This window comes from Protopterus annectens, chromosome 12.part0 (assembly GCF_019279795.1).
Source record: "Protopterus annectens isolate FY-2018-M chromosome 12.part0, PAN1.0, whole genome shotgun sequence".
NCBI classification, from domain to species: Eukaryota; Metazoa; Chordata; order Ceratodontiformes; family Protopteridae; genus Protopterus; species Protopterus annectens.
Window position 1 is genome coordinate 347,026,366 of NC_056746.1, and position 20,750 is coordinate 347,047,115.

The window sequence follows — 20,750 nt, forward strand, 5'->3', positions numbered from 1 at the left end:
GACCTGCCCCCAAATCAATGGGCAGAGGCCCAGCAACAAGTACTTTCCCTCATGAGCATGGGGGCTATTCAGCTAGTACCAGAAGAGGTAAAGGGACAAGGTTTCTATTCAAGAATTTTCCTGGTACCCAGAAATGACAAATCATGGCGTTCAATTCTGGACTTACCTACTCTAAACACCTTTCTGGACATTCCAAAATTCAAGATGCTGACTCTTCACCAGTTACTTCCTATGATAGGCAAAGATGCCTGGTTGGCAACTCTAGATTTAAAAGAGGCTTACCTGCATATCCCAATCAGGGAATCTTGCAGAAGATACCTCCGCTTCAAAGCAGGCTACTTGCCTTACCAGTTCTCTGCACTGCCTTTTGGCTTATCTACTGCGCCCAGGGTCTTTACAAAGTGCCTAGTTCCAGTAATTGCATTTTGCAGGCAAAGAAATATTCAAATATATCTATACCTGGACAATTGCCTAATTCATGCAAAAAAACAAGGACATTCTCCTAAAACATCTGGCGTTTGTAAAAAGGGTTCTAACTTGTCTAGGGTACACTATAAACGAAAAGAAATCACAACTGGTACCCTCTCAGAAAATTACATTCCTGGGTGCAAGCTTGAATACAGCTATCCAGATAGCTTTCCTTATGCCAGAAAAGCAAATTAATTTGGTGACTTACTTCAAACAGGTGGCCACAAAAACCCTGCTTTCTGCAAGGCAAATACTGTAAGCCTTGGGGTTCATGGCCTCCTGCATTCTTCTAATTCCATATGCAAGACTGCATATGAGGAAACTTCAGTGGTACTTAAAAAGTCTATGGAGTCAACATTGTCACAGCCTGGAAACAATGATTCCTATCATACCTTGCCTGCGCCTAGAGTTCCTATGGTGGGCAGAGGCCTGCCACCAGAACAAGGGACTGCCATTCACTCCACCCCCTGCCACACCCAAACCCTAACTACAGATGCATCAGACTGTGCATGGGGTGCTCATCTGGCAGGGAAGTGCATTCAGGGAAAATGGAGCCCAAATCAAATCTACCTTCATATAAATCAAAAAGAAATGCTAGCTGTACAGAATGCACTGACAGCCTTCAAGGACTACCTTCATCCAGGACAATTACTGATAAAGAAGGACAACACCACGGTTATGTAGTACATAAACAAGCAGGGGGGTGCACACTCCTACCCCCTATGCAGACTAGCCATGGTTTTGTGAAACACTGCTTTTAGCTATCAAGTGCAACTACAAGCTCAATTCCTGCCAGGAAAACTGAATACTCTGGCAGACGAACTAAGCAGAAATCTCATGGACCTACATGAATGGAAACTGGAACCACAGATTTTCAACATGTTGACGCACAAATGGGGGAGCCCAGACGTAGATCTTTTTGCCTCACCCCAGAACTATCAGTTGGACAAATTTTGCACAAGAACTCATCACAAAAAAGCCTGGAAAGTGGATGATCTGTCTCCTTCAGCTGGAAAAACCTATCAGTCTATGCCTTTCCCCCTCTGCCTCTGCTCTCCAAAATTCTACTAAAAGTCAAACAGGACAAACCAAAAATGATTTTGATTGCTCCAGATTGGCCTCGCCAACACTGGTACCCACTCTTGTGCAGTGTCACACATTTCACCGTGGCACCTGCCTCAGACACCTTCCTTACTGTCTCAGCAGAACAACCAAACTTTGCACCCTCAGCTCCAAACTTTGAATCTTGCAGCGTGGCTTATCACCTAAATTCACCCTTAGCGTCCCTCAGCAAACCTGTGATGGATGTCATTTTGGAGGCGAGAAGGCCTAGTACTAGAAAATCTTATGCTGACAAATGGAAAAGATTCTGTGCCTGGAATCAATCTGAAGGGATAAGCACAACAGTGCCCAAAATTCCTCAGATTTTGCAATACTTAACTGAGATGCTTCACAAGGGCCTGTCCTTTTCTTCCATAAAAATCCATGCCTCAGCCATTTCAGCTCATTACAACACAGAACCTCCCCTCTTCTCTCATCCTCTGCTAAAGCAGTATCTCAGAGGAGCCAAAAACGTAAGACCACCCAGGAGAGCTCCAACCCCTGCCTGGGACCTTAATTTTGTATTTGAGAAACTGTCTCCCTCCTTTCAAGCCAGCTGTTACTGCAGACTTAAAATTTCTCTCCTGGAAAACAGCTTTCCTGTTAGTAGTCACTTCAGCTAGAAGAATTTCCGAATTACAGGCTCTTATGGCAGTGGAGCCTTTCATCATTTTTCATGCGGACAGAGTATCTCTCAGGACCAACCCATCCTTCATGCCCAAGGTGGTATCCAGTGTGGCTCTTAACCAGACCATTCATTTGCCAACTTTCTTTCCCAATCCACAGAACAAGGGGTAGCAGATTCTGCATTCATTGGATGTACACAGACAACTTAGATTTTACTTAAACAGGACTAAATCTCAAAGAAAATCTGACCAACTGCTGGTAGCATTTGCTGCAGGGGCAGAGGGAAAGGCCATTTCAAAACAAACCATTTCCAAATTGATAAGCCACTGTATTAGTTTATGCTATAAGCACCATGGAAAAACTATCCAGGGGATCAGATCCCATTCCACCAGGGCTGCATCTACTTCAACAGCTTTCCTCAGAGGTGTTCCTACCAGGGATATTCTAGAAGCTGCTACCTGGAGCTCAGTTCATACTTTCAACAAACATTACCATTTACCACTTTTCTCTAATTCCAGAGCTGGCTTTGCCACTGCTGTCTTGCAAGGCCTTATAGCTGGTCCTAATGCTGTATAATTTCCTCTTCCCAACCATAGCTTTGGGAATCTACCCAAATGTAATGACTGCAACAGTGAAACACGAAGAACATAGTACAGTTGTATACACTTACCATAAATGTAGATGTTTGAGTGTATTCACTGTTGCAGTCCTAGTTACGCTCCCTCCAGCCCCCTTTTTTTCTCTGGCTGTACCTCTACTTTCTTTTGCTATGCTTAATAGCCCTTTTGGTGTATTTGCTTTTGGTTGAAGCTATATTTTTGTGTTTTTAATTTTATTTGCTCCCCATTTGGGGTGCACCTGACATCGGGGGCAAGAAAAAAACGATGTAATGGTGTCGGCTGCATTTTTTGCAACCAACGCAGGACCCAAGACTTTGTTAATCAGGCCGACTGAGGGCAACCTGCCAGCAGATTACCCAGATGTAATGACTGCAACAGTGAATACACTCGAACATCTACAATTATGGTAAGTGTACACAACTGTACTTTTTCTGTAAGTCAACCTGTCTATCTACCTGTCTTGTTTTGGGAAACTAAAATGAGGGAAAATGTATAATTCTTACTCTGGATGTCCACAGACAACTTGGGCATTATCTTTATAGAGCTAAAACATTTAGAAAGTTTAACTACTTGTTAGTTTCTTAAGAAAGTAAGAAATAATGACAATCTGTTTCAAAAGAGGCAGTTTCCAAATGGTTATCCCATGCCATTTTCTTTTGTTATTCCTGCCATAATAAGTCGTTTGCATGCAGGGTTAAAGGCACACTCTACTTGGGCCTTGGATTTTTGATTGTCTCTTTGGAAAGAGGTGGACTCTAGAGGTTTTCTAGAAGCAGCATTTTGTTCCTTTCTACATGCATTTACAAAACACTGCAAACAAGTCGCCTTTTCCATGTCTATAGCAGACTTTGCTAGGACCATTCTCCAAGGGCTCCTGGACCCTCTAATTTCCTCCCTAACTTTATAAGATACGGTATTCTACCCATATAACTAAGGTTGCTGGAGCAGCGATCAAATGATGAACATAGTACAGTCGTGTAAGTAAACTGTCCATAAGAGTAAATGTTTAAGTGATTGATACTGCAGTAGCTGCTCCCTCCCCCATCCCCTTATTTTTGTGTGATTTTTGTTGTCAGGCTAAAGGCATTGATTTTTAGTTACGTAGCATCAATATTTTTCAGGGCCATAGACTACCTCTTTCAGCTGGTTTGAAAGCTCTGAAGGGCTTGGCAATCAGACCATAGATTTTCTTCAGATCTGCATTTGCTGCCCAGCTGAAACTGATAGGAAAAGAAGACAGTTTTGGATGATCACAATGTAAGCCATATTCCTTTGCTTAAAGGAGGGAGTGGATGCGCTAGATTGACCTCCAGGATATCTATCTCCACATACAAATTGCCAAAGGTACCAGCCGGTTACCTTCATTTCTGGCTGGGAGTCCGTCATTATCAGTACCGGACACTGCCCTTTGGTCCACCATAGTTCTCTGCATTTTCACCAAGTGCATGTTCATTGTAACAGCTCACTTCAAGATAAAAGGGTATGAATTTTCCCATACCTGGCTGATTGGTTCCTCACCATCATGACAAGAAAGTCCTCCTTGTTGTCAAGAAACTGTTTGCTTTGTTTGTCTGTCCTAGAGTGTCTTTGTCAATACCTCACAGCTAGAGCCATGTCCTGTCATAGTGTTTATAGGGTGCTATCTGGAAACAAGGCCGCACCACCAGTTGTAAAACTTTAGCAAATAGAATTATGACATTAGACCATTGGTTTCAAAACTCTGACTGCTTTCTTTCCCTCTTGTATTGCTCATCCTACAGATTCTAGTTTGATGGCTACTGCCATCCATCTGGTTCCTAGTATGAGGCTCTACATGAGGGTATACTGGGGTTCTTGAGTGTTCAATGGTTTCAGTCAGTAGATGCATTCAATAAACCTATTTTTGTCTTTCCTTGGGATCTCAACTTTTTTCTAGAGGCTTTCAATTACTCCTGCCCCCATCCCCACCACAGAGCTAGCCTCCTCATCTGACTTGAAGTATTTTTCCTTGAAGAATTTGTTCTTTGCAACTGTCACTTCAACAAGAGGAATATCTGAGCTGCATGCTCTTTTATTAAAACCTCCTTACTTAGTTTTCCTTAAGTCTAGAGTTTCCCTTGGAACCAATCCCTTCTGTATACTAAAGATTACTTCAGAATTTAGCTTAAATTAACCATACCAACAATGGAGAGTACTTGTTGTCCACAGGCAGTTATATTTTACTTATACCATACAACAGATTTCAGAAAAGAAACAGCTTTTTATTTCACATTCCTATTCCTCTACCAAACTAGGTCAGAAAGTGTCTAAGGTCATTGTGTCCAGATGGCTCTTGGACTGCATACTTTTCATGTATCATACTATCAACAGAACTTTATTTTCCAAATCTTGGATGCATTCAAAAAGTCCATTCCAACTCCCACACTATTTTGAGAATTCCACTGTGCACAATATTGTGCTTCTGGTATGTAGTTGACTGTGCATACATTTGCTAGGCACTACAAACTGGATGTGATCTCTAGGTTGAGATCCTCTGTTGAGTTAAGGTTTTCAACAGTATCCTGTCATGTTGCTCCCAGGGTGTTTGATACTGGGGATTCTGCCCCATTGGTTCAAGTAGATAGACTGAATAATATAAGATACAGAAGTTAAGTACTTACCATAATACTGGATCATGATTATCCCTAGCCCTTCCACTTCGACAGCTTGCCTGCCCCCTCTTTCCAAATTCCCACATTTTCTACCATGTAGACTTGGCCTGAAGCTTGTCCCCAGCCAGGAGTTGCGTCTTCTTAGGTTCTCTCATTCCCAGTTGTGGCAAACTGTGTTTGAAAGCTACAGTGGAATACAGATGTATCATGGGAGAAGGGAATGAGCGTAGGCTGTGGAGAAGCTAAAGTTTCCAAGTGTATCAAAATGGTTGGACTAAGGATAAAGATCTGGCATTATAGTAAATACATAACTTTTTTGGTACATCGTGAACTTTACTGTGACATCACACAACCAATTTCTTTCATTTGCATAGAGATTATTAATGTTTTATATTATCTGCAGAATTAGTGAGTTTTCATAGCTCTGTTTCTTCTTTGCAGATTCAGCCAAAAGACATATATTTTCACTGTATGAGTTAAGGGACTTAGAAGGCAGACACTCACGCCAAACTAAGACTGCACCAGACAAAGTTCAGCGTAGAGGTTGGGTCCAGGTAAGGAAGACAGTAATGGCTCAGAAGTTATTTCAGATCATGTTCCGTCAGTTTCTTCACAATGTGTTTATATTTGAAATTACTCTACTTTGAGTTTTGGCTTTGGCAAAGAACTATTTTAGTCTGTGCCTTTCTAAAAATGTTGATGCTCCATTATTCACAATAGGATAAAAATCCATCTTCCAGACATTTTCATTTGCTTTCTCAGCTTGACTTTCATGATAGGATATAGTTAGTCCTTAAAGTAATACATAAAGCTGATTCTACTGTTTTCTACAGTCGGAATTTTCATTGTTGGTTAAGATGACAATCTGTCCTGCACTGTCTGAATTGCTTGGCTTCTTAGAAGTATAGAACTGTTCAGAAAAGTAGGACATTTTTCATCCAGATGCAGTTTTAGGTGTTCTGGTTGCAGACTCAGCTTTTGGAACTATATGTCAGTGTTGCTGGTTAATTGGTGATAAATGTAGTTATCCTAACACCAAAACTGTATATAACTATGTTTTATAATATATCTAAGCATGAGTACAAAATATGTTACTTTGCTGTACCAACATCATAAAAAATACTTAACCAGCGAGACCAGTTTCTAGAAATGTTTCTAGAAAGTTTCAGTTATAGCAGCAATACTTACCATATTCGAATTTTTGCATCAGAACTCACTATATTCAAAGACTAAAAGCATCAAAACTGGAGCAAATATGTTTGTACTTTAAGACTATGTTATTTAACACACACACAAGCACACACACACACACACACACACACACACACACACACACACACACACACACACACACATGTGGATGATTTTTAGGTTCCTTGTAACTACTAGGTAATCAGTATACATTCCATTACAAACCTAGCCAATAATCCATATTCATGTGTTCCCTCCAGCCTCAATGAGAGCAGGACAAGAGAGACTGGTGGAGAATTTTAGGGTACCCATCCAGTTAACTAGATTACTTTGAAGGTGGCATGGGTGCTAGCTACTCTGCTTGACATGTAGTGGACGTTTGTTGTATAGGTGAAGGAATATGTTGAGATATAAACCTATCACACCAATGTGTCTTGTTTGTCTGTTGATGAATTCTTGGCTCCTTTAACCAGTGTTTGAGAAATCATTTGTTCTGTAAAGAAATAGTAGGCCAAAAAAGAAAGGATCTTTCATGGCTTGAAAGGCTAGACACAGATCCCCATGGAAGAATCTGTAAGAAACTGAGTACAAAAAGAGGGATGTCAGTCTGTCCTGATACGTTTTTTGTGGCCACTGATCTTTTTAGTTTGGAATCTCTGAAGTCTCTCAAGTTGAGTAATATGTTTAGACAAATACTTTCCAAAAGCAGCATTGTATTCAATAATGGGTTTGGCAAGATATAAGTAAAGGGAAAGATACGAATAGGAACATAGGAACAATACTAGACAACTGATTGCAGAGACCCTAAGAGGCCTAGCTATGTACACCTTTAAGCTGACACACTTAAACGTTCTTGCTACCTTTTACAAGTACTTAAGTGAACACCTCCCAGATTAGGCAGGGAAATCTGGATCTGCTCATCCAGTCATCAAGACCAAGCTTGAAGACAAAGTACTACTTTGCTAGACTTGTATTAGTAACTTATTCCATAGCCAGGGAGTATGTTGAGTTAGGAGCCTAGCTTTCCAGTAAGTCTTGTTTGTTTGTTGGTGTAAATTTAGGTCCTGATGAGGGTGCTTGTAGAGTCACTGGGTTTGCATAGAAGTAAAAGGTTAAATAAGATTGAGTCTGTTGTAGTTTGAAAAGTGAGGCACAAGTCACCTCATAGCAGCCAGCTGGTTATTGAGTATAATGAGAGTTGTGCTAATCTATCAGAATAGTTGATGGATTTAAGGTCTTTGACTTTTTTAGTTAAAAATCATTAGGGGAGTGAAGTGTAAGCACTTATCTTAGATTTGCACATATCAAAGGGGGCACTGCATTCAATGATGGGTGTGATAAAGGAAGATTGCAGTGGTAAGATGACATTCGATCTTGAAGATATCCCTTTGGAAATTAACTGAGCCAGATATTAGGATTTTCTGACTGTAGTGAAAACATAATAGAATGAGTGAAAACTGTCCACTTAAGTATCCCTTGTCTCTTATGACCATTTCATTTTGATATGGAGTACCACATATGTGAGCTAGGAAGAACTGTTTTGCTGACTGCTACTATGCTGCACTTTTTTCATTTAGCTTTTTAGCACACCAGGTATGCCCATCTTCTAGTCCTTTTTGGAGCACTTTAATATCCCTTGATGAACATATTAGTGCCAAACTTGCAGTCATCAGCAGACTTAGTAAACCACACTTCAGGTCTATTGGCTTGAATGTCTACAAAATAAATGCCAAACAGGATAAGCTCAGCAATTATCTCTGTGGTGCCCAACTAGTTACAAATTTACTTTCAGAGAGGGTAAAAGCAGTTTTCACTACTTGGAATCTGTTGGATAGTCATTTTGGAGTCACAGCATAGAGATTTACATTAATGTTGTGCAACTTTTCAGTAATGCCAGCATGGGTGATTGTGAAAAATGCCTTCACCATGTCCAGATAAGCAGTATGCAGTGAGTGACCACTGAACGTAGCTACTTTAGCTTTTTTCAAAGAAGTTTACTAGGTTCAGTAGATGGGACATATCTTTCAAAAAAAAAAATAAAATGAGTGGTCTGGATCAGTTAAGTTGCCATGTTTGCATGAATGTTAAAATATGATGTTAAGTTGTCAATCTCGCCTTCATTCTTGCTGGATAGGTCGGCCAATACTAAAGCTTGAGAGCTATTTTTACCGGCTCGAGGCTCCCCTATATCCCACAATGCTAGGCGGTAAATACCCAGATCTCGTTTGCTGCTTTAGCTACAAGGTGCTTGTTTCTACCGGCTCTGCAGGTTAGTGACTTTTTATAGTTGTTAAACTTTAAAATCCCCTTATGTTTCTTAGGATAGTTTCTCACAACAGTTTATTTAGTTATCTATCCCTAGTTTCATTCGGGTTCCCCTAATTGTTTTTCCCGTTTATCCCCTGTTAATTTCCTTAGGCCTTCGGGCCCTCCTCCCTTCCCCTTAGTCATACTTTATTGTGGGAGTGGTTGGCTTATTTTTCCCCTTTCTTTAAAGATCGTTTTTTGCCGCGGCTGAAGCTTTCCTTTTTGAAGAGCTCCTGGCTGGGTGAGATCGTTTGTGATTATAACCTCTTCTAGAGTTAAAAAATCGTGTGTGTGTGGTATTTAGCCCTTTTCTATCCCTTTTTGTGCTAGTTTAAATTTTTTCTTTGGTACAGTTAATTAGTTTTCTTTAGTCACTCCCCCTCCCCCCTTAGCGTTTGGGTGTGTGAGTGAGTGCTAACATGTCGGAAGGGCCTAAGGCCATTTTTTCTAAATGTACTGAGTGTGGCCACAAGCTTTCCCCAGCTGATGGCCACACTCAGTGCGTTTTGTGCCTGGGGGCAGCCCATCTTTCTGTGCGGCCTTTAACCCCCGGGCACTTCGGGATAGGAAAAACAAGATCTTTCTTTTTTCTTTTCACTCAGGTTCTTCTTCGTCTACTATTAGAGTCCAATTGGCTGCTATATCTAATTTCCATGTAGGCTTTTCAGACTCCAGCATCATGTCCCACAATCTTTGCAAAGCCTTTCTAAAAGGTATCTTTTTTCTCAAGCCCCCAATTAGAGACCCCCCCCACCTCAGTGGGACTTAAATTTGGTTCTAGCCTCCTTGATTCTCCCCCCCTTCGAACCGGCCGCTTCCTGCTCTCTGAAATTGCTTTCATGGAAAACCCTTTTTCTAGTAGCCATAACATCAGCTAGATGGGTATCTGAACTTCATGCTCTTTGCAGTCGTCCTCCATACTTAGTTTTCCACAAAGACAGGGTGTCCCTTCAGACCAACCCTTCCTTTTTACCCAAGGTTTCTTCTGAGGCGAATCTGAATCAGGCAGTCGACCTTCCAGTTTTCTTCCCTAATTATTCCAACAAGGCAGAACAAAAGTTACATTTCCTAGATGTTCATCGCCAGCTTCGTTATTATTTGGATAGGACTAAACAGTTTAGGAAGTCTAACCAGCTATTCCTATCTTATGCGGAAGGCAAGATGGGCCTTCCAGTTTCCAAAGTGTCCCTTTCGAGATGGCTGGCCTCTGTAATTTCCTTCATTTATGAACTCAGACACCAAAAGCTATCATCATGACCTACAGCTCATTCAACCAGGGCGTTAGCTACGTCTGTAGCATTTCAAGACAGACTGCCCATAGATTCCATCTATCAAGCAGCTACATGGGCTTCTCCTCATACCTTCACATTATAAATTGGATATGGCCTCCAGAAACCGGGCTAACTTTGGTTCCACCGTACTCAAGAGTCTGTTCCAATGAGCCACCCAGGATAAAGGTGCTAGGGACGCGGTCCCATCCAGCAAGAATGAAGGCGAGATTGACAACTTAACATTGAGAAGTTATGTACCTACCATAATGTTCCATGTTAGTTGTCTTCTTCTCGCCTTCTTTCTTGCGTCCCACCCTCCATCCCCCTAGCCTGGACAGACCGAGAAGATCCTTAGGATCTTTTATCTTCCACAGCGTCAACCACCTCTATTGCCCCTGATTGATAGTTCTACAGGTAGTTTCTATAGAGGTGGATTTAATTTTTCTCTGTCTCTAGGAGACCAGCACTGCTATGCTTTCAGCTATCAAATGAGATCTGGGTATTTACCGCCTAGCATTGTGGGATATAGGGGAGCCTCGAGCCGGTAAAAATAGCTCTCGAGCTTTAGTATTGGGTGAGTCGGAGCCGAGGATCGGCTCCGAACCCATCCAGCAAGAAAGAAGGTGAGAAGAAGACAACTAACATGGAACGTTATGGTAGGTACATAACTTCTCATTCTATACCTTTGCATGTAGTGCTGGTGAGGCTGATGGGCTTATAAATTACCTGGGTCTGTAGAGTGGCCACACTTGTGCAGAGGAGTCACAGTGGCTATTCCCAATGAATTATTATTTTTAGGTTTCAGGGGAAACTAAATTTTCAGGTACAGTGGGTGAAGCAATGTGGGTAGGTGGGGTAAAGTTAGCACTAAATGTATTTGTTAATGTATTGGTCATATCTTTGGGATTAGAATGTGTAATATTATTAAGGGTAAGTAAAGTGCATTGCTGAACATTATTCCTTAATCGCCTTACATAAGTGAAGAAGGATTTGTAGTGTCATTTGTGTAGTGATCTTAAGTTTGCACTGTGCTTTATACTTTGTAATAGTGCTCTTAAGTTCCTTGCTGACATATTTCAGTACGGTCTTGAAGCAGGGGATGGAGATTTCTTTCAACTTTTCCTTTTGTTATGTAGTTTAATACAGGGGATACAACAGATAGGTTAATTTCTAAGTTAACCATTATATTTAGAGCAGACAGGCACAGAGTTTTCTATGCAACTGTTTAGATGCTGGTAAAAATTGGAAGTGAATGTGGCAGCATTCTCACTTAGGTCCATTTATGTAGGATCATTAGGAATTTTACATAGATCTTGTACAAGATGAAGTAGGTTTTCCCTGGACAAGTCTATAATGATGGTCTCTTTTGGTGATGGGCTGGTACCATTAAGCCTGTCAGAGAAGGTAACTGATTTGTGGTCAAATTTAACCGGGCTTAAGGAGATGCATGGTGGGGTGAAGATGAGGACTAGGTTGGTAAGGACCAGGTCAAGGAAATTACAGCCTCTTTTGCATAGTTTTATACTGTACGCCACTGCTTTGATATTAACAAAACCTACAAAACACTGATCATATCGATTTTTACATGTGCAGGTGTGCCAGTCAGTGTTTGGTAATTGAAATCATCTAGCAAGAAGGTAAAGTAGAAGTAGCAAATAACCCCAGCCATATAAAAAACAATGACCTAAAAATAATCTTCCTTAGTGCATGCAGTATTAAAAATAATGGACTAGTTTAGAAATACTATTAACCTCTGAAAATCCTCTCATTGCTTTTGTAACAGAGACATGACTTTGACAGTTACTGCCTATCTACATTTATTTATGTTAACTTCACAATTCCCTATGACAACAGATTGGAACATAGACCTGGTGGACAATTCATGTTCTTGGTCAAACAGAGCAGCGTTTTGGATATTATTATTAACTCTGCTAGTACCAGCAAAAGAGAGGACAAGGCTCCTATGCTCCCAACTAAAGTTAACCTTAGTATATACCCTACTCACTAGTGTTGCAATATATATCCCACTTCACAGCTCCATTTCAAATATTAAAAAAAAAATTAATGGAAATTTTCCCCACACAAATTAAGAAAAAAAATCTTATATCCCTGAAGACTTTAATGTCAATGCAATAGAAACAGAAGCAAAACAACTTGATACCCTGATTCAAACATTCAGCCATGAACAACTAGTTACATTTCCTACTAACCCCAGCCATCAGGCTGGAAACCACTCTGCACAAGACATGCTTTTCATCACTATCTCCCACTGCTGGACCAACATTTGCATGCTCTACCCATCAGCCGTAGTGACCACTGCTCTGTTCTTTCAACATGGTCCTTAGAACTGTCAAGCCCCCTCCTCAAATAGTCATCGAAAGCCATTTCTCTAACAAACTAGCCACCTTGGATGATACTTTAGCCCTGTACTGCATGCAGGAGCCTGCTGTGACACTAATTTTCTTTACTAATACCTTAATCTCTATCTTTCCAGAACCTATTATTTCCTACCACACAGAGAAAGCTAAAAGGACTTAAGTGTCTTTGGCTTATAACTGAAATCAAAAATTTGATTAAACAAAGGGATAAGGCCTAGACAAAGTGAAAAAGATATAACTGCGCTAACATTAACTCATTCAACAGCCATCTACACCAGGAATAACTTACCTTAAGAAAGCAAACTAGAATCTCAACTAAGTCAGCAAAGGCCCTATATCTCGGATATACGTCTGCCTCAACCACCCCTAATCTCTTTTGGAATGAAATAAACTTCCTAACTGGCCAAATCAACAGCTCCCTCGTCATTGGTATGATAAGAACTTCTAAAACACAACCACAAACTGCTTTTAAAAAAACTCAATATATTCAGCTTTGAAAGTAATACCATAAATTGGTTTCAAAACTGTATTGAAAATCTAATCTTCTAACTTCACACCAATTAACTTTTCTCCACAGGGACCATTACTGTTCTGCTCTTCATCAATGAAATTGCAATTGACTTAATCCTCTGTAAATGTCATCGTATATGCAAATGATGTTCTACTTTTAGAAACCAGTAAATGCCCTTCTGTTTTGCAGACACAACTGCAAAATTACTTCTATAAGCTGGGGCAATTGTCAGAAACTAACAAGTTCCTCACCAGTCCAGGTAAATGAACTGACCTTTGTGAACGAGATCATTTTCATCATTTGATCATTGCTGCAGTAGACTTAACTATATGGGTCATATCCTGTTAAGGATATAATAGCCAGCCAGTTTCCAAAGCTTAAGGGAACCTTCTATGCAGCCAAACCATTACCAACTCAAGTAGAGCTGAAGAAAAACAGCAGTTTGGGCACCAAGCCCTTCAGAGCTTCCCTGCCACTGAAGAGCCCTATTCTTGTGGACTTTCTGGGATCAGTATTTGGCTAACGGTTCTCCATTGCTGGGCAGATAAGTTCCATTCATGGAAAATAAAGTCTGCATTTTATTTGTATGATAAAAATGGAACTTTCTCCTGTGAAAATAATGTTTTAAGCTATGAAATCTGTTTTAATCAACTGTAACAAGACGTTCAGTCTTTTTTTTTTTATTTATTACTAAAAAAGGGCGATTTTTACTGTTGTGGAAAATCATTGTTAAAACCAAGCATAACTTTGCATTTGCTGCCTGGAATGTGTGTTAAAATATTTTTGGGGCTGGGCTAGGTGATCAGAAGTGTTTTATTATGGAAAAATCAACTTTTTTTAATACATAACTGTTTCACAGACTACTGTCAGGCTTCCCAGAGTTTTAGGGTTTCAGGCATTGTTTTTAGCTTCACTGTGGAACAACCTACCAGTTCCTTGCTTCTTCCTTCTTTCAGCCATAAAATGAAGAACATTTCAGATAGCCTTTTCCCTTTCAGCAGGCAATAAAATTGCCTCAGAAGCAAATGGGTAACTCTGATGTGGTCATTTCTGATTCCTCAGACCATTCATCATTTTCCTTGACTCCCTGTGGTTTAATCCCTACAGTGACCATGAACCAGGGGTTAACCACTGTGGCTGTTGGAGTGTTTTTGCCAGGCAAGAAATAACCACCCTTGTCGGTCTCAGAGGAAGGAGCAGGAAGTACCCCCTCTGCTTAATCATAATAGGATGTCTGTCCATAAGGAGGATTTGCATGTCAAAAGTAGGTCTGCTTCTATAGAATTTCTGTCAAAAAACCCCCCAGAAAGTTAGACATATATTGTCACCTGTCCCTGTTACTTTGGATAGGAGTGATTGCTTTTGGAGTGGGGGAGGACGGTGGTCCAAAACTTGTCTTTTCTGATCCAAAGTCTTCACTTTCTCCAGGGTATTCTGCCTTCGAGACTGTGAAGAGGGTTTTGTCTGTCTCATCAGAAAGGATGGATCTAACGCCCTCGGATATTTAGCCTTCTACCTTTGATGTCTCTGTGCTCAGAGCCTCATTACTCTTTACCACAGGGATAGCCAGTCCGAAACCCCCAGGCTTCCCAATTGGGTATCTTGATTTCTTCCTCTACCTACTCAGATCATTCCACTGAGGAGGTCCCTAAGAAAAAAGACATGTAAGGGGAAGCACTTGGACTCGCCAGAGGAGTTGGTCATGGAAGATACAGACTTCAATGAAGGTGAAGCGTCCCCACGGTCACCTCCTGAAGGTCTCTCATTTGGAGACATCCTTGAGATCCTAAAACAGAGAGGTGGCTGGATCCCAAGCAACCCTTCATCTGAGGAATCTGTGTTCCTGGAGGCTTTCGGTACTGGCCCTTCTATCTTCTGGGTTACTACGGCCGCCAATAAGCTTATTGAGTTAGTCTTTCGGCGGGCATGAAAGGAACCTGACACAGTTGAACCCATACATAGGAGACCGGACAAGATTATGGCACCAGCTTTGGGGTAAGGGGGTGCCTGCTGATGCCATGTCATTGTGGCAACCACCAAAAAGAAACTTGCCGAGGAGAGTTCCACTGTTCATCCCCCTAACAGGGAGTCTAGGTCAATGGACAGGTTTGGGAAACATGTCTATGCTTCAGCGGCCTTCATCTTAAGGTTGCTGAATTATTTGGCATATTTTACTAGATTACAGAGGGATTTGATTAAGAAATTTTCAAATACCACCTCAGGATCCATTTCTGCAGAGGTCCAATCATCTGTGACTTCTCAGTTGGCTACCCTGCAATCTATTTTGAATTCTTTCACGAGGCTCATTTTGTTTGTAGCCGACATGCATGGACACACTTAGGTGATTCTGCCGAGCCCTTCAAGTCTTTTTTCATCAAAGCTCCTTTTCAAAACACTTCTTTGTTCGGCCCCAAAGTGAAGAACACATTATTCAGGTGTGAGAAGGATGGAAAAACCCTATCTGTTGTGGGCATACATTTTTCGACCCTTTCAAAGATCCTTTTCTAAGAATCAGTGAGGTGGTCGGAAGATGTGGTTTAAGAAATTCCAGAGTCCTTTCCAGGACACATGTGGAAGAAGTTCCTCTAGGGGCAGAGGAGGGAATGCCATTGGTCGACACCACCCCAGTGGCAGAGGAGGCCCGCAAAACCAGGGGTCTAGAGATTTTCTTTGGCGGACCTTACCAGCGCTCCTGAAAGGAGGCCTAGTTGTCCACCTCTGGAGGCAATCTGGATTCTATTATCCCTGCACCAGAAAAGGCCTGTCTAGACATAAGAAAAGTTACTTGGGTGCAGAGGATTATTTCCAAAAGTTATATAATACCCTTTTCCCTTCCACCTTCAATCTCAAGAAAGATCCCTGATGTTCCACCCAGTCAGAGGGAACAAACAGCATTTCAAATACAAAAGCTGCTAGGAAAAAAAGAGTCATCCAGGAAGCCTCACCAGACCAGATAGAATCTGGAACATACTCAGTTTTGGTTCTCAAAAACTTAAACAGGTCAGTTTGATGCACCACATTTTGGATGGTTATGGTTCAGTCCATTCTCCCTTTTCTGGGAAAGGACAACTGGATGTGCTTGACAGACCTTCATAGGTTGGTACTAGGCAATCAGCCCTAGGGCCTATGCAAGCCTAGCCATAAGAATTCCCTGGATATTTCTTCCCACAATATTTACTTCTCCAGGCCCCTGTCTAGCAGGGCAACTGACATGATCCCCGGGGTGAATTTCCTATCTCCCATCCAATCATCAAGGTTCCTTTTGAAGAGGGCCAATGAGGCGCTCTACTTGATATGTATGGGCAGTCTATTCCAGAGTATGGGGAGTCTCTGGGTCAGGAACCTATCCCTCCAGCATGTTTTGTTCATTGTGATGACAAGGTTTAGATCCCTGGAGCGTGTGACTCTGAGGGATTGTGATTTCTTTAAGTGGAGCATGTCCAACAGCTCAGGGTTTGACATTGTATGTTAAGCAGAGATCGCCTTTGAGTAGACGATATGCCACAGAGTATAGCTGAAGTTTGTTTAGACGGTCAGTATATGGCATCTGCTTTAGGCCTGTGATTCTTTTAGTGAGGTATTTCTGTGGCTTTTCCAGCTTTTGCAGATGTCTTGTGAGGTACATACCAAACGGGGCATTATACTCTATAATGGGTCTAATGAGGGATGAGTACAGTGGGACAATGACCTCCTTTTTTCTGGATGAAAAGCCCTTAGTGATGAGGTGTGCCACATAGAAGGATTTCCTGACTGTTGTGGCAATGTTGTTATCGAAAGTGAGACCACTGTCCACCTGTGTCCCTAAGTCTCTCATCACACTTTCGATGTTTAGTGTCCTGCCAACTATGTGGTAGTTCATGGGTGCATGTTTTTTTTCCAAAGGGGATAACTATACATTTCTTGGCATTAAGCTTGAGCCTATGGCTCTGGCACCAGGCATCTGTTTCTGTAAGGCCCTTTTGTAGAATATCCACATCATTTGGGGATTCAATAAAGGCTCCCAGTTTGCAGTCATCTGCAAATTTTGTTAGCCAGAGTCCCTTAGTGTTGGACTGTACTTCAGAGAAGTAGATGCCAAACAAGAGTGGTCCCAGGACTGAACCCTGAGGTACTTCACTTGTCACTTGGCTGGAGCTGGATTTGGAGTCGGCTACTTTTACTGTCTGGGTTCTGTCAGTAAGCCAGTTAGCAACCCATCGAGTGACGTAGGGATTTATGCCCAGTTTAGTAAGTTTATCTACGATTCCAGAGTGGGGGGTGGTGTCAAAGGCTTTGGCTAGGTCCAGATAGGCTGTGTGGACTGCCTTACCCTTGTCCACAGCTCTGGAGACTGATTCGAAGACGTCACTCAAATTCAGGAGACAAGATCGGCCCTTCACAAACCCAAACTGGGTGGGGTCCAGTGTTTGAAGGTTGCCAATGTCTTTGTTTATAAGTTCCATGATAATGCGTTCCATGCCCTTGCAAATCAGGCTTGTCAGACTGATGGAACGGTAGTTCCCGGGATCCAAGGTGGATCCTCCCTTGTGGAGTGGGATAACTGTAGCTGTGCGCCACTCAGTGGGCACGAAGCCTGAGGTGAGGCTATGATTAAACATGACACTTAGGTGAGGTGCCAGTTCATTTTGTAGTTCATGTAGTACACAGCCTGGGATGTCATCTGGTCCCATGGATGCTGTATTCTTAGCTTTGGAGAGTGTGGTTTCTACCTGTGTGGCCGTGATTATCGGAATTTGACAATCTTTTGGTATTGAGATGGGCCGTTTAGGGGGTGAGAGTGGAGTGAAGTTGGCACTAAATCGATCAGCCAGGATACTGGCAATATCCTTGGGATCAGTATATTTAATGCCATTCTGTTGTAACTCAGAGCAGATCTGAGCATTGCCATTTAGATTCTTGACATAACTATAGAATGCCTTGTGGTTGTCTTTGGAATCTTTGGCAATTTTATTTTCGTAACTAGCTTTTGAGGATTTTATGAGGGATCTCAGCTTCTTACTGAGGCTGTTGAGGGAGTTTTTTGCATCCTGGGATTTTCCTCTTTTTTGCAACAGTTTCTTCCTTCTGTTGTATAGTTTGTTTATAGCAGGGGACTACCAGATTGGCTTCCTTTTTTTGGAGAAGAGCATCTTGGTTCTATTTGGGATGGCATGATTCATGCACGAGTGGATGTGCTCGTACAGTGCCTTAGTGTAGGATTCTGCAGTCGAACTTCCAGATCCCGTATGTGTGGGTGTTGTGAAGTTTGTCACTTCTGACTTCAGTAGCTTGAAGTTGGCTTTGGAGAAATTTTTTAAGGAGGTTTCCTTACTGGGGGGTGGGGTGGGATGTGGATGTCCAGGGTGATTTGCTTATGGTCAGACCTGACCAATGAGGGGGTGACCACTGGTGTGGAGCATCTATCTCCCATGTTGGTAATGACCAGGTCTAGGATATTTGAGCCCCTGGTGGGACAATGGATTAGTTGATCCAGGGCGTTGGAATTTATGAATTCCAAGAACAGTTGGGAAAAGGAGTTGGTACCTGAGTAGTTTTCCCAATTAATGGTAGGGTAGTTGAAATCACCCAGTATTATGGTGTTTGGTTGTATCTTAATATTTTCCAGTATGTTTAGAAAGATGCAGTGAGAATCTTGGGGCATGGTTGGGGATCTGTAGCAAGCTACAGTTTGGATTGCAGTCTTACCTAGTGTTAGTTGCACCTGGAGAATTTCAGATGCATTGTGTTGGGCAACTAGCCTGGAGGTGTGAATATCCTTGGTGAATATGGACACTCCTCCACCTTTAGTGTTTCGGTCGTGGATGCATACTATCATGTAAAGATGAACAGAAAATCCAGAAGGCACTTGCGTGTCCAGCTGGGAACCAGTCATTATCAAGTCAGAGTTCTGCCCTTTGGTCTCACCACAGTTCCCAAGGTGTTCATCAAATGTGTGGCAGTAGTAGCAATTCACTTGAGACTGCAAGAATTCCGGGTGTTTCCATATCTAGACAAAACTGGCTAATTGCAACCTGACCAGGCATCAGTTAATAAGGGCAAGATATCAGGTTCTCCAGATGTGTGCTCATCTGGGGATAACCATGAACTACAACAAGTCTCACCTGGAACCAACTCAGAATTTGGAATTCATAGGAGTACTGTTTAACACAAAGTCAATGATAGCTTCACTGCCACCCTCAAGGGTTCAAACTATCAGATCACAGGTCAGAAAAATGATCTGCAGTACCAGGATTTTAGTCCACTTGGTCCTTCAAGCTATAGAATCAGTGTCAGTGGCAGTAACACTAGTACCTTTAGCCAGATTTTACATGAGGATTCTACAGTGGATGCTAGCAACACAATGGTCGAGACTTTACCAACCCCTGTCAACACTAATACGAATCACTAACATATGCAAGAGAGATCTCAGGCAGCAGATTTATTCAGATCAGGTTCTACAAGGCCATCCATTCGGTCCCCCTCAGCATAAGGACATAGTGACCTAGGACGCTTCCCAGTTGGGGGGGCACTTTCTAGGGAAAACAGTCCAAAACCAATTTGCATGTCAATGTCCTAGAAATGAGAGCAATGCTTTTAGCACTGCAGGCCCTTCAAGGTACTCTCCCTTCAGGGATGATTGCATTTCAAATGGACAATATGTCAGTAGTTTGGTACATCAACAAACAAGGAAGTATCAGATCTTACTCACTGTGTCAAGAAGCACTCAGAGTGTGGCAATGGGCGATCTCATCCAACTGCTTTCTCACAACATGCACATTCCAAGGAAGTCTAGTGTGATAGCTGACAATCTGAGCAGGTGCATTCTTCTACCTCACAAGTGGTCTCTCAACAAGAATGTGAGGGAAATGATTTTTGTCAGTGGGGCCAGCCTTGCTGTGATCTTTTTGCCTAAACAACAAATGCAGCAGCTACTTTTCCCTAATCCCCCACAGGGGGAATCACCGAGGGATGCTCTACTTCACAACTGCCCCCCCCCCTGGTCTACTATATGCCTATCCACCAATCCCACTAATTCCGAAATTCCTACAGAAGGTTGCCATTGAAGAGCAAAGTCATCCTCATTACACCATACTTTCCTCGACAGATTTGGTTCCCCTTCCTTTGGCCTCACTTACTTCACCAACCTTGGTTCTGGACAGGCATGATCCATCCAGACATATCAAACCTCAGGCTGATAGCCTGGCTACTCCAATTCCAGTAATAGCCAGGGTTCCTATCAGAACAATGAAAAATCAAAATCTCGAATGCTGGGATGAGTGAAAATGCAAGTAATTGAAATCGATATTGTGAGATTGCGGTACAGTGAAGATTGGAAACTTTGCCCTTTCCTCACTGTGGTGCGATCTCTGAGTTGGAATATATTTTTAGGGGGGGGTGCAGCCCCCCCACAATAGTGATTTTGATTACCTGCATTTTCGCTCATCCGAGCATTTGAGATTTTGATTTTTCGTCTATGTAATATAGATCCAATAGCCAGACAACCTATGCTGTCTTCCCCCATCCGACATGTACTTTTATCTTCACATAAACCTTCAGCACGCAAACTCTATTGCAGTAAATGGAAAAGATTTGTATATTGGGTACATCAAAATCATGTTGAACCTTTTTCAGTTCAGATTCGTAACATCCTTGAATTTTTGGCCCTA

At 41.9% G+C, this 20,750-nt stretch overlaps 1 protein-coding gene across 4 annotated transcripts in view; it reads left to right on the forward strand.

The window, feature by feature from the left end:
- LOC122816558 (katanin interacting protein) overlaps positions 1-20,750 on the forward strand; it is a 3,576,055-nt gene that overhangs the window by 1,024,214 nt on the left and 2,531,091 nt on the right. For all 4 annotated transcript variants that reach the window (XM_044089422.1, XM_044089419.1, XM_044089421.1 and 1 more), the window contains exon 5: positions 5,888-6,000. In XM_044089422.1, coding sequence (XP_043945357.1) covers positions 5,888-6,000 — 113 coding nt within the window. The remainder of the gene's footprint in view (positions 1-5,887; positions 6,001-20,750) is intronic.